This window comes from Rhinoderma darwinii, chromosome 12 (genome assembly GCF_050947455.1).
Source record: "Rhinoderma darwinii isolate aRhiDar2 chromosome 12, aRhiDar2.hap1, whole genome shotgun sequence".
Lineage (NCBI taxonomy): Eukaryota > Metazoa > Chordata > Amphibia > Anura > Rhinodermatidae > Rhinoderma > Rhinoderma darwinii.
Genome location: NC_134698.1, coordinates 73,495,005 through 73,509,998, shown reverse-complemented (window position 1 = coordinate 73,509,998; position 14,994 = coordinate 73,495,005). Strand labels below are relative to the sequence as shown.

The following is a 14,994-nucleotide window of genomic DNA, read 5'->3' as shown; positions in this document are numbered from 1 at the left end:
TGTGAACACCCTCTTATAATTGCGGATGTGGTTGTGTTCAGAACTAGTCAATCACATTTGATCTCATGTTAAACAGAAGTCAGTCCACAGCTGCCATTATTTATAGTGATTCTGAGTAACCCCATATAAAGTTCAGCTGTTCTATTAGGATTTTCCTGACATTTTCATTGTTGCATGTGACAGCAAAAGCCATGGTCCATAAAGAGCTTACAACACATCAAAGGGATCGGATTGTTGAAAAGCATCAGTCAGGAGAAGGGTACCAAAGAATTTCCAAGACAATAGATATACCATGGAACACAGTGAAGACGGTCATCAGGAAGTGGATTACATTTGCCACAAGAGTCACATTACCAAGAACTGGAAGTCCCTCAAAACTCAATGAAAAGAAAAGAAGAAATTGGTCCGGGAGGCAACCAAGAGGACTACAGCAACATTAAAGGAGCTGCAGGACTTTGTCAGGTTCTGGTTGTGTAGCGCATGTGACAACAACCTCCTAAATTCTTCATATGTCTGGGCTGTGGAGTAGGGTGGCAAGACCGAAGCCTTTTCTATCAAAGAAAAACATCCAAGCCCGGCTATATTTTGCAAAGACCTACATCAAGTCTGACAAAAGCATGTGGGAAAACGTGTTATGTCTGATGAGGCCAAGGTTGAACTATTAGGCCATAATTCCAAAAGGTATGTGTGGCGCAAAGCCAAAACTGCACACCACCACAAGAGCACCATGCCCACAGTGAAGCGGGGCGCGGCGGCATTATGGGGCGCGGCGGAGGCGGCATTATGGGGCGCGGCGGAGGCGGCATTATGGAGCGCGGCGGAGGCGGCATTATGGAGCGCGGCGGAGGCGGCATTATGGAGCGCGGCGGAGGCGGCATTATGGAGCGCGGCGGAGGCGGCATTATGGAGCGCGGCGGAGGCGGCATTATGGAGCGCGGCGGAGGCAGCATTATGGAGCGCGGCGGAGGCAGCATTATGGAGCGCGGCGGAGGCAAGATTATGCTTTGGGTCTGTTTTTCTGCAGCTGGAACTGGGGCTTTAGTCAAGGTTGAGGGAATTATGAACAGTTCCAAATATCAGTCAATATTGGCATAAAACCTGCAGCCTCTGCTAAAAAGCTGAAGAGGAATCTCGCCTTTCAGCATGACAAGGACACAAAGCAAGAATGAATGTCTTCACCAGAAGATCAATGTTTTGGAATGGCCCAGCCAGAGCCCAGACCCAAATCTCATTGACAATCTGTGGGGTGACCTGAAGAGGGCAGTACACAGGGGATGCCCTCGCAATCTGACAGATTTGGAGCTTTTGCAAAGAAGAGTGGGCAACAATTGCCAATTCAAGATGTGCCATGCTGAGAGACTTCTACCCAAAAAGACTGAATGCCGTCATAAAGCCAAAGGGGAATTCAACAAAGTATTGGTTTAAGGGTGTGAAGATTTATAAAACCACATTATTTTTGGTTTTGATTTTTCCACTCTAAAAGATTTCAGTTTGTTTTTCAATGGAATTGTGGGTCACATTAAAGGTGGAAAATATTCATACACAGCATATTCTGGAACAGGAATGCAAGTTAAGCAAGAAAGCAGGCAGACGCCGAGAGCTTTGCAAAAATGATGTCCCAATCTAGGGGCTGCAATCGAGCAGGTAATGTATGATAAACAGCAGGTCCATAGGACCAGGGGTCTATGTAGTAAAGGGGAAGTCAGACACATAATTCTTCCAAGACAATCAGCCGAGAGGGAGGCACTGAGTGACAAACATACTCTCACCATCAGTAGGGGAGCATGCGCCCATCATCTTACTGCTAGACGCACGTCTAATACATGTCTTAACTTCCACATTCATGTTAAAGGCTGTGGAGGAGTTGAAGTGAAGCTGCTGCGTTTTCTGTAACTTCTATCGTTTTAACGAGGAATCAGCACGCAGGCTGGACCACTGCTCCTTTCAAACTCCTCCTAACCAAAGGCTTGAGAGGGAAGGGGGTCGCAAAACTACAACTTCCAGCATGCCCTGACAGTTTTGTAGTTTGGCAATAGCTGGTGAGCCCCAACTTGAAGAATACTATACCCTCAGTGTTCACAAATAATTCAATAACTAATAAAAAGTTTGAATGAAAGAGGAATGTTTAAGGGGGGGGATTAACCCTTGACTTGCCACTCACAGTTGAGCTCCGACGCCGTCCTCTCGGCTCTCACCCCTTTGTTCGTAGACTTGATGGTATGGCGCACAGCAATTATGGGCTGAAAGATATTGCAATGCAAACCGTTACTCATCCGGCTTCACACGCAATTCACAAAGCACTGACAAAAACTGAAAGGTTTAGCAAAAACCAGTTACTCACCTCAAGATCATCATCGTCAGGCTCAATATAATGGTGGTGGTGTTCTGGATTGTTGACCTTATCCAAGAGTTCTAGTGCCAGCGATCTTGAGAGACCTCCTTGTGCTACGTAAGCATGCTGAAATGAAAGAATATATACTTCAATCAGGTGATAAATATAATTTTATTTTTTTTATTAATAAATGATACCACCAGGGGCATAAACAGAAATAGGGTCCCATTGTAAAATTCAGAATGGGCCCCACCATCCACTGAAAACCCCAAATGCACTACGCCTTTATTAAAGTGAATGTCCACCATTTTCTGTGCTGATTAATTTCATAATACATCTGTATACGGGAGCTTTGTTTTTCTGACTAGATAAATTATATTATTCGGATTCCCTGCATCCCCCACTAGGGGGAGCTAACATATGGATTAATACAGCTAGCAGTGATCTCAATGGGGGCGGTGTAAAGTGAGCTGTATATCGTGAGCTCCCCCTAGTGGCTGCTGCAAGTAGCTACTAAGACAAGTGTCATGGCAAACAGGTGAAATCAGTTGTTGCGGGCAGACCCGGGGCTCTATAACAGTTGCGTGCCTGGGTGTCATTAATCTTATACAGGTGGAGGTCTTGGGAGCCAGTAACATGCTAAATTTTTAGTTATGCACAACACTGTCATTCTAATGTGTTCACCCAATGAAAAAAAAAAAAAGTTAAGTACTTAAAATCTGTGGTCGACTGATGCATGACAGCAGGTGAAACGTGTTGATACAGGGGGTATGGGCAGCTTTAAACATCTGCCACTGAAGATGACATCATCAGTGGAACTACACGAGTGGACAATCCCATCCACCCCCATACAAACTGCTAGAACAGAGTTGCCCCTTCAGCATCCCTTCTGTCGCAAACCCACTGAAATCAACTCTACAGCCCCCTTGTTCTAGCGTCTGGTGGTGGTCTTGACTCATAAATTGAATGACATGTCAGAAAATGCTTCGGTGGTGACTGGAATCACCTCCGTGTAGCGTGCTCGGTCCACCTACGCAGGACTCAGAATTGGTACTTACAGTCAGCAGTCGCTCCGCAGTTGGCCGTTTCTTTGGATTCTTGGTAAGAGAAACTTTAACAAAGTTTTGGAATACGGGAGTCCTGAGAGAGAAAAATACATGTAGTACACAGTACGAGGGGAATCAATGAGGAGTACAAATCCTAAATAAACGTATGAAGGTGATGCATGCTTTTCCATGTGAAATCATGTTCTCACATATGACACATGGGGTTAATAAGCTCCCCCCTGCTTTACACACTCACTCCTTGACTGCAGATTATATTCTCATATAGAGGATGCCAAAAATTGCTCCCAAAAAATTAGTCACCTCTAATAACAGTACAAGATTGAACTTCTATGCAGGCGCTGTACAGGTGGCGGTATATAATATATACTGCTCATATCAATAGCATCACTCAGCACAAGGACATGTCCGTCCGTTCCTGCCGTCTGTATCTTATATTATCACGATAGATTATGACATTATTTAGTAGTCACCAGCTATTGAACCGCATGGACACCTGTAACCGCTGATCTCCGGGTGGTTGGATTTATGAGCTGCACTTACCATTTCAGCTTCTCTTTTAGCTTCGGAGGCTGGAAATTGCTCTTTGACATTAGGAACAAAGCTCTAAAAGGTGAAATAAAACATGCAAATAAAAGATTTAATACCGAATAATAAATATAAAACTAATTTCCATGCAATGATTAGACTAGTGCAGAAGCAGTACAGCGAGAGTGGTTTAAAAAAGGGACTACCTGGGTTAGACACCCCCTTTAATTGCGTCATGCTGAGGTGATCGGATGGAGGGTGGGGATCTCCCTCTAGAGGACCATGCTGTGTATTGCGCATTTACAACGCTGTTACCCCAGTGACCACAGCTGATCGTGAGTAGTCTCAGCAGCAGGACCAATATAAACTTTAATCTATAGGACCCACACAATGGACAATCCCTTAAAATCCGGACATCACAACAAACCTCATTGGATGCAGGTCAAACAATGGTGGCTGCAGCTCTGCTAATTCTATCGCGGTGATGCCGACAGCCCAGATGTCACACAGCTGGTTGTAACCGCCGTTTTTCTCCACTGCTGCCACTTCTGGAGCCATCCTGGAATACATGGGAAATGGTATATATATATATATATATATATATATATATATATATATATATATATATATGTATATATGAATGAGAGAGAGACAGAGAGAGAGAGACAGAGAGAAAGAGACAGAGAGAGAGAGAGAGAGGTCACCTTGTTGTGGCAGGTGGGCTCACACAATTTGATCAAAGTGTGCGCTAAGAACCTCACTATTGTAAATAGATTTAGTAGGAATGCATATTTATTTATATTTAGTGGCTCAGGTGGCAGTGTTTGCAGTGTGAGGTTGCCATTTCTTTTGCGCACCGCACTACACACACACACACACACACACACACACACTAAAAAACAAACAAATTACATCTTATTACCAGTATGGCGTTCCGATAAAGGACTTCCGCTTGGCGATTGTTGCAGTTATCTTTGCTGCCACCCCAAAGTCCGCTGCAAGAGTAATAGGGGAGTCAAATACTGTGAAGGCAAAGAAGACCCAGCCCTATATATAACATAAAAGGTGAAATATCAGGGTACCTAGTTTGACGTCTCCATTGTCTGTGAGTAGTATGTTGGCACCCTGCAAGAAATATACCTCTGGCATTACTGAAGAATTGACAACCAAAGAACGTTATGAGAATGAAGTCGTGACATTACACGGACATTCTCCTTACCTTGATATCTCTGTGCATTTTACCCTTACTGTGCAGATATGCCAGACCCTACATAAAACAAAACGTAAAACACAGACATGAGAAGAGGGAAACAAAGGCAGAAAAGAATAATGATATGAACAGAGTTGACTACATTCATGTTACTCTACTGTAGCAGGTTTGATATGTAACAGACATTATGGCAGGAGCTATACTGGGATCTTTGGCCACCTGTGAGTCGTGGTAATATTGTAAAATTGTAGTAAAGTCGAAAGATTACCACAATCCGAATATTTCCTTATGGGAAACGAGGTTGCGGCCAAGCTTTCAACCATCTAAAAAATAATAAAATCATGTAACTAGGTTGGGCTCCTTTCCCCATAAGGAAACACAAAGGTTGCAGTAATGTCGCAATTTTACCACACCCCCCAAAAGTTGCCAAGTAGCCTTAAACGTCAGATAAAAACTGAATAATTCTGATTTTGTGAAAAGTCATGGAGACTATTTAAAGGGGTTTGCTCACTATTAAATATATTCATTGTACAGATCATAAAAATGAATAATGTCAGATTATGTGTTGTTAAAAAAAACGATCCACTGAACGTTTATGACATTTAGTTTTATAGTATGGCGCCACCTGGTGATGAAAGTGTATAGCAATGTGCACATCTACCTAATGAGCGGAGTGTTGGTGAACATGCAAACTCGGTCACACTTCCCACAGCCAGGTCTCTGCATAGTAATCCTCAGCGTAGAGCAGCCAATAGAATAAGCTTTCTAGCCTGCCTGTCAGGGAAGGAGCAGAACCTCTGCAGTAGCATGGCAGTATAGCTGAGGAGTCTCCTTGTCCTCAGCTTGTTATGACTGTAAGAGCTTATTCACATGAACGGGTGTCAAATTGGCCGTGAAAAACTGCCATTTTTCATGGAGAACGTGCACCCGTATGGGAACAGAGTTCACAAAAACGTACCTAGTCCAATGTATGTAGTCAAATGCAGCATATTGTGGTAATGGCTAAACAAGTATGGATATTGTGAGTGACAGGTGGGTTGGTATTAGGAAAGAACTAATAACCCACTTCCTCTTTTTTTTTTATGAAGGTTTTTACATTTATAGGCTGGAAATGGTCATAAAAAAAACCAGATGGTAGAGAAAAAAAAAAAACAGAGGAAGTGGTTTTTACAGTGTTTTTTGCCCACGGCACTCAATAGCAGCGGCCGAAAATGTGGCAAAGAGTGCAGGCAGGCAGGTCAAAATCTGCCTTAAAATTCCTTCAGGCAGATTTCTCTGCCTGCAAAAAACTCAGTGTGAACATACCCTTACGGTTTTCTCTTATACTGCCTCATATGTCGTGATCTACGGATTGATCAATTTTCTATCTGTTTTTAAGACTGATATTGCAGGCTGCTTCATTTGTAAATCAACCACAGCAGCGCGCAGATCTGCGGTGGTCACCAGTCCCATCTAGGTAGCTTGCAAAAGATTAAAGGGGTTTTCCCATGAGAGATATTTATGACATATCCACAGGATATGTCATAAATGTCAGATAGATGCGGGTCACACCACTGGGACCCGCACCTATCTCCAGAACAGGGCACCCTAAACCCCGTTCAGTCGCTCTGTGTTGCGGCTGAATGAGGTGAATTCCAACCATGAAAAAGGTTATATGGTCGTGAGTTACGTAAACAGCGCAGCTCGATGAGCTACGCGGTTTCCATAACGCCCGTAGTAGTGAATGGCAGTTACGGAAGCAGTGAAGCATGCGAGCTACGCTGTTTCCGTAACTACCATTCAGTTGTATGGGACTTACAGAAACAGCATAGCTCAGCGAGCTGCGCTGTTTACGTAACTCCCGACCATATAACCAGGAAGTGATCGGGAGGCAGCAAGATCAGACAAAGCTAGAATGGGGTTTAGGGGGCCGCCTTCTAGAGATAGGTGCAGGTACCAGAGGTGGGACCCGCATCTATCTGACATTTATGACATATCCTGTGGATGTCTCTCATGGGAAAACCCCTATAAAGGAAGCTGAGATTACCAATCAAATAGTTAACTACTGCAGACTTCAGTGCCTAATGGAGTTCACCTTTAGAGAAGTCTGTATTGTTAGAACTTCTAATTACATACCTGTAAGGTTTCCCGGCACATGTAGGAAATTTGGTTTTCGGAGAGTGGTCCAGTCACTGCAAGGAGAAAAACAAACATGGATCAACCAATGTTCCTGGCAACAGAAACTAGAATATATCAATTATCTTCCAAATCAGGGTCTTCTGATTTGATTTTTTTTTTCCATCTTCTGCTACTCCCTTATAAACACCCTCAATAAAATGGAGGCAGGGGCATAAGCAAACGCTTATCTCACTCTGTTGACGCTTATCTCGGAGAAGACAATACTAGTTGAAATCCAGTGATAACTGGGTCCAGGAGAGAACTGCCGACATTTTGTGACCCAGCTAGTAACTATAAGCAGGGCCGAGGTCTGACAATGCCCTTCCCTGTCACTTAAAGAGGACGGAGAACCAGCAGGGAGAGAGAAAGCCCTTTAAATGCCAGGGATGATGGAACGTAGAATTTGCTCAGGATTTACAAAAGTAGTAAAGAAACTACAGCCAACGGCTGACGGGAAACAGAAGCGCGGCAAGGTAACAGGGGTCCTATACTTAAGCAAGATGGTGCCCTATATAACGTAGTGCGGTGCAACTTTCGAACACATCCTACAGATAGAAAATGAACCCTAGGACCCAGTTTCCTGCTTTCTATAAGGAGTATGTCCATAAGACGTGTGTGGGAGATGGGAACGACATTAACCCTTGTGTGACGACAGAGAAATCATTATTTGTGGTCTTGAGGGCTCCAATGTTGACATTGTGATTCAATCGTTACGGGTAAAGAAATCCTAGTTTAGGGAATACTGTACCAGCGCTGGATAGAGAGAACATGATCGATATGGTTTACAAATGTTATAGGATGGTGCCTTACCATGATATATGTCCTGGAGAGACCCTCCTCCACAATACTCCATACAGATCCATAGCTTCTCCCGACTAAAATATACAGAAAAAAGAAGACGACATGTAAAAGTGTCCAGTAGAAGATTGACCAACTATAAATTAAAAGGTAGTGGGGTAAGTATGGGACACCATTCATCGACATAGGATGAAGAAGCAGATCAGTTAAAAAAACTTATTTTTTATAGAGGCCTGTTATTCTGTGATGCCCACAGTCACCGGTGCGTAACATTTACAGACCTTTAACATTACACTGTAAGAGATCAGTCTTCTGGAATATTGAACATAGAAGCTTACATCCCAAGGAAGATCTTCCCGATCGGAGAGAACCAAAAAAAACTTCATGAAAGGCCTTAGTGTGAAGATATTACATTAAAGGGGTTCTCAGGGCACTTTCTATTTGCCTATCCTTAGAATAGGTCATCAACATCAGATCGGTGGGGGTCTGACTCCTGGTACCCTCGCCGATCAACTGACTGAAGGGACCGCGGCGTAAATCAATCGCAGCCTCTTCAGTGTTTACCAGGCGCAGCGCCATACACATCCGTAGCGGCTGTGTCTGGGATTGCAGTTCTCTGCCGCCTGGTTCCGTTCACTTGAATGGGACCGGAAATTCAATCTCAGGTTGTGGGATTGAACCGCGCTGAGCCTGTACACTGGGAAAAGGCTGCGGCCGACCCATTAATCAGCTAATCCTTGAAGGTGCCGTGAGTCGGAACGTTATCGATTCTAAGAATAAGCCCGCAATAAAAAATAAAAAAAAAGTCCGGAGAACCCCTTTAACAACTTCACCCCTGTGGTCGAGATATTACCACCTAGGAGCACCAAACAGAGAACCAAAAACTAAATGGTCGTTCATTTACTTTCCACATCTCTATTCAAGAGAACCCTCCATGCAACACTGTGTTATAACTAGTCAGGGGCCTGAGGGGGCGCTGCATGACACAGGGCTTCGATCTTTGGTGATCCTGGTAATCCCGGTCATGCATCTCCCACTCAGACCCTGCCCTAGACACAACACCGTATTAGTTTTGCCTGAACTGTTCTTTTGATTATGAAAAACCAACATTTTTATTTTTTATTTTTTAAACATATCTGGAAAAAATAAAGCACAAAAAAAACAAGGAAATCCCTCGATTGAGAACTTGCACACAAATTGAAGAATGCCAAACTTAACGGTACCAGAGATAGCTGCCAAAATATGCCACGATATTGGTGTGTTTACATTCCTTCACCATGAAGATTTCTTGTTGTATAAGTGAGAAGTCATCGCCTGCAAATAAAAAAGTGGAAAATCAGCTGTATATAATACATATTGCCACAGAATTATATGAACTGTACTGCTACTTTGCTAAAATAGGAGGGGAACATTTCTTTAATTTCTCCCTCACCATGGAGCACAGATGTCATTCTTTTTATCCTGGGAGGACCAATCTCTTGTGCTCTTTGGCGCCCCCTGCTAAGACATTTTTGTGACAACAGCTCTAAGCACACTTCTGGCTCAGCAAATCAGTTGTCACATTTCAATTCCATTTATTCATCGGTCTGAAACTAAAACTGAATACATTTGATCTACCTACACAAACGGAGAGAATATTAATAATCTAATAAACTGTGTAATGTTAATAATACACAATATGGATCTAAACCAGAGACATCATTTTCAAGACGGACTGGAGCTGAAAAGAACAGTATTGAGATAATCCCCCTAGTTCAGGCAAACACACATACACTTTTGCTAGGATCAATTTCAGAGGCAGCCAAAGGGGGTTCTATAAATCCTAATGACCATAGATTAATAAAGTATATTGGGCCTCGTATCAAAAATTTAAAGCCCTGTTAACATAAAAGTGTCCTTAAGGCTCTATTAGTCCAACGGAGGCCAAAAAAAAAAAAAAAAAGTGTCCTTTTGGCCTCCGTTGGGGTGGTATCGTATATATCAGTATACCTTTTTTTTAACCCCTTCCCGCCCCAGGACCTACTATTAGGTCACTCTAAGTATAGCGTTCGCGCACAGTGACCTAATAGTAGGTCATGGGAATAACCGCCCTTCCGCCCCCCCGACCCGTCACTTTTATGAGCTGTGACAACTGCTGTCTCGTACAGCAGCTGCCGCAGCTCCTTCCCCTGGGACTGATCGCGTTGACCCTGCCAATTAACCCCTTAGAAGCCACGTTCAATAGTGATCGCGGCTTCTTGGGGGTTAAAGCACCATTGACGTCCCGCGATATTATTGCGGGCGCTGATGGTTGCTATGGCAACCGGAGACCTAACAATGGCCTCCGGCTATGCCATCTACGGAAACCCAGTGGGTCCTGACAAAAGTCAGGACCCACTATGCTTGCTGTCAGTGAGTAGCTAACAGCTCTAATACACTGCACTACGCATGTAGTTCAGTGTATTAGATTTGCGATCAAGGCTTCCTGCCTTCAAGTCCCCCAGTGGCACAAAGTTAACAAACTTAAAGTTAAAAAAGTTAAAAAAAAAAAGTTGTGTACATTTTTGGGTCACTTCACCTCCTAAAAAAATTGGAATAAAAAGATCAAAAAGTCGCATGTACCTAAAAAAATGGTTCTGATCTAAAAACTTCGTTACGCAAAAAACAAGTCCTCACACGGCTTTCTTGATGGAAAAAAAAAAGTTCTGGCTTTTAGAATAAAGGAACACAAAAACGAAATGATTTTTTATTAAAAAAAAAAAAAAAAGTATTTTATCGTGCAAACGCCATAAGATATAAAAAAAACAAAAAACATAAACATAAACATGGTATCGCCGTAATCGTATCGTCCCGCAGAATAAAGGGAATATGTCATTTATAGTGCACGGTGATCGCTGTAAAAAAAAAGGAATTAAAAACCATAGTAGAATTGCTGTTTTTTTTAGTCACCACACCTCTTAAAAAAAATAGAATAAATGCTCATCAAAAAGTCGCATGCACCCCATAAAAACTACAATGAATTCCTCAAAGGGTCTGTTTTCCAAAATAGGGTCCCTTTTAAGGGGTTTCCCCTGTATTGGTACCTCAGAAGCTCTGCAAATGCGACTTGGCACGCAGGAACTAATCCAGCAAAATCTACAAGCCATATAGCGCTCCTTGCCTTTCTGAGCCCTGCCGTTTGTCCAACCAGAGGTTTATGACCACATGTGGGGAATTTCCGTAATCGGGAGAAATTGCTTTTCAAGTGTTGGGGTGTTTTTTTTCTCCTGTATTCCTTAAAAAAATGTGTACCTTTTATCGTAAATATATGTGATTTTCAAATTTTACAGCCGAATTACACAAAATGCAGCAAAAAAACCCCCAAAAACGTATGGTCTAAATGCTCACTATACCCCTCGAAAAATTCCTTGAGAGGTGTAGTTTGCCAAATGGGTTTGCTTTTGGGGGTTTCCACTGTTTTGGCATCACAAGACCTCTTCAAACCGGACATGGTGCCTAAAATATAATCTAATAAAAAGGAGGCCTAAAAATCCACTAGGTGCTCCTTTGTTTCTGAGGCCGGTGAGTCCATTACCGCACTAGGGCCACATGTGGGATATTTATGAAAATGGCAGAATCTGGGCAATAAACATTGAGTTGCGTTTCTCTGGTGAAACCTTCTGTTTTACGGGAATTTTTTTTTTAATGAAAAGGATTTTCTGCAAAAAAAATAATGAAATTTGTAAATTTCACATCTACTTTGCTATAAATTCCTGCGAAACGCCTAAAGGGTTAAGAAACTTTCTAAATGCTGTTCTGAATACTTTGACGGGTCTAGTTTTTAAAATTGGGTGATTTATGGGGGTTCCTAATATATAAAGGCCCTCAAAGCCACTTCAGAACTGAACTGGTACCTAAAAAAAAAAAGGCTTTGGAAATGGTCTTCAAAATATGAGAATTTGCTGCTTATGTCGAAGCGGTGTAACTTCCTAGAAAAAGAGAAGAATGTTCAAGAAAATTATGCCAACCTATAGTAGACATATGGGAAATGTGAAAGAGTAACTATTTTGTCCGGTATAACCATCTGTCTTACAAGCAAATACATTAAAATTCAGAAAAATTATATTTTTCCCACATTTTCTTTAAATTTTGCTATTTTTCCCAATTAAACACCGAATATATTGACCAAATTTTACCAGTAACAAAGTTCAATGTGCCACGAGAAAACAATCTTAGAATTGCTTGGATAAGTATAAGCATTCCAATGGTATTACCACATAAAGTGACATGTCAGATTTGAAAAATGGGCTCTGAGCCTTAAGGCCCAAACTAGGCTGCGTCCTTAAAGGGTTAAAGGATAGAGTATTTTAGTAGATCAGGCTTTTGAATCATGGAAACAACACACACACACACACACACACACTATTTACAGCAAAAATGGGCTATCACATACTGGCCCATGCCAGAATGAAACTCTTTTGGCTTACGCCAGGTAAATGAGGGCCTATGGATAGGTTAGGTGCATATGCGGAATATGGGACTCTAATGTAACGTGAACATACCAAGTCTTCTTTTAATATCGGACATGTAGAATGATAAACTTCTATGTGAAACATGAGACGTCGCGGTTTCGGGTAGACAGCGCCACTCTTCACTACACGCCAGTATGTGAGCCACACACATTCACTCTGGACTTCGGTAAACCCTTCATGTTGATTTATCACATTTGCAATATTTGAGAGTCAGAAACAATTTTCAGACGTCCAGGATAAACTTTGTGCTGCATTTGTCACATGCTTCTTGTCCCGGCTGGTGTCAGAGATGAAGTACATGAGTCATCGCTACCATCGCTGGGCATGGTTAGTGGCAGAACTAGCAAAAGTAGTGAGGAAAAAAACCAAAAACGGCAAGCACTGTTCCTTCAGCCAAGGACATCTTGCGTTTCCTTTGGTTGCAGAACAAAACAATGAAGGATTTCCTATTGCTCTTCGATGCATATGTAGACGCATCTTATAGAACTGGATATAAAAGGGCACGTCCACCAACAACGAGACAAAGATGGGCTTACGCTGACAAAATAGGGACCTACATCCACAGGATAGATTTATTATTGTAAATTATCCCTATATAAAGCGGGGGGGGGGGGGGGGGGGGGGGGGAGTACCATTGCCTTGCAGGTCCAGCAGCAGAATACAGGCAGCATTTTACAGCAGTCTGTATTCTGCCTTTATTATTTGATGATAATTGTGATGACTGACAATAAAAGTAACAATTTTTTTAAACTTCTTACGGTTTCCTTCGTAATGTGAAAAATTGTAATACATTTAGATTCTAAAAAAAACAAATAATAGTAATATGAGAATATATTAGTGAACCTACACTAGGTCAGTCTTTTCCGAACAGTTTTTCCACCAATATTAGTTATGTCATACGTATAATATTTGCATTAACATACTGATCAATGGGGGTCGGACATCTGGGTCCTCCACCGATCATTGGAAGGGGCCGCAGCACTAAAGACCCTCCACACATTTTCTGCACTTCCGCAGAGTCAGGATCATTGAAGGTGTCGTTCTAGTGAATGATGGGTGTAGTAAGAGCAGTTGGACCACTCCCGATCAGTAAGGAATAACACGTCTAAGCGGTAACAACTGTGGTGGGAAAACCCCTACGAGGGCTGAAAAGTTTTCTAGCAAATGACTTACTGGTATCTGTCCCATTCATATAGAAGGAAGCACAGAGATATTCAGAAGGCAAAAGACATCTACATATTCTATACAAATAAAGAACTTGATAGTGTATAAATAACAATCCTTCACTTTCATCTAAATTCTAGAGGGTCATCGAGAGATGGAAGAAGATCGCACTGGAGGGGGTCCATGCGACAGCAACGTTTGAAAAAAAAAAGGGCCGCATAATAGGTTTCGAGATTTCTATACGTCAAGTCTACGGGTGACCATGTAACAGGCTGCTCTTTGCAGTAGTGCTCTATAGAATAATATGTGATCAGGAGAGAGCGCAGATCTGGAGTAGTCACCTTCGCTGGTTGCTAGGAAGTCCTCCAGAGTCATTCAGCAGATGTCTAATGTGCTCCGCGCCTCAGGCGCTCTAATGGATATTTACATTGGGAAACTCTGTTTTCCACCAGAGTTTCCCTTTAAGCATGAACATACCAGTAATTAACATGTCACATTCAGTGACAACCAGGCCAAACTGCACTACACAAAGACTTAACCACTTATGGTTAACCCTTAAGACGCTGACTAAACAAGTCTAGTATGTTCTCAATTATTACCATTTGGAACATTCGTCTGATCAGGACTGAATCTTTTTAAAGGGGTTCTCCATTTTAGACAATCCCTACTTATTAGAAGGATCCCTTGAAATTTAGCTGATCACAAAGTGTCTCCCTGCTGTGACCCTTAGCGATGAGCTGTAATCTGTGAGGAAATCTGGAAGTAAGCGTTCAGTTTCCCTGCAGCGCCACCACAGGAGAAATTAATCAGTACACCGTTCTCACTCAAGTCTGTGTAATGCAGGACAGGACCAGTCTCCCAAAGAGTGAGACGATCTTTGTAAGGCCCACTTCACATCGGGATATTGCCCTACGTTTAATGTGTATGTCAGGAAAGCTTCTAATTAACGTGTTCATGTGGCTCCATTATCCAGACGGTGGTCAAAGAGTGTGCTTTTGGTCTGTGTGGGCCGGTATATCTTTTTTTTTTTTTTTTTTGAAGGATGAAATAGCATAGTTTAGTACGCCATTCCATCTTGAGGGATTCCGCAGAAAAAAAAAAACCTGTACCGCACAGCATATGGTTTTTAACATAGGAGCCTATGGGCGATGGATGCCAGTGTATGGCATTAGTCACAGGAGCTCCCGGCATCATTGTCCATATAAGGACAGTGATGTCAGGGGCTTCTCCAGAGCTGGAACCCCTAGCCAG

The 14,994-nt window shown here is 42.5% G+C and overlaps 1 protein-coding gene across 1 annotated transcript in view; it reads right to left on the bottom strand.

Moving 5' to 3' along the window:
* Positions 1 to 14,994, bottom strand: part of MAP4K5 (mitogen-activated protein kinase kinase kinase kinase 5) — a 97,471-nt gene that overhangs the window by 37,641 nt on the left and 44,836 nt on the right. Inside the window, exons 3-13 of the mRNA XM_075844031.1 lie at positions 9,313 to 9,403; positions 8,102 to 8,166; positions 7,250 to 7,305; positions 5,144 to 5,191; positions 5,007 to 5,049; positions 4,847 to 4,919; positions 4,352 to 4,483; positions 3,940 to 4,002; positions 3,391 to 3,472; positions 2,342 to 2,458; positions 2,162 to 2,240 (exon numbers count right to left, since the gene is read on the bottom strand). Coding sequence (XP_075700146.1) covers positions 2,162 to 2,240; positions 2,342 to 2,458; positions 3,391 to 3,472; positions 3,940 to 4,002; positions 4,352 to 4,483; positions 4,847 to 4,919; positions 5,007 to 5,049; positions 5,144 to 5,191; positions 7,250 to 7,305; positions 8,102 to 8,166; positions 9,313 to 9,403 — 849 coding nt within the window. The remainder of the gene's footprint in view (positions 1 to 2,161; positions 2,241 to 2,341; positions 2,459 to 3,390; positions 3,473 to 3,939; positions 4,003 to 4,351; positions 4,484 to 4,846; positions 4,920 to 5,006; positions 5,050 to 5,143; positions 5,192 to 7,249; positions 7,306 to 8,101; positions 8,167 to 9,312; positions 9,404 to 14,994) is intronic.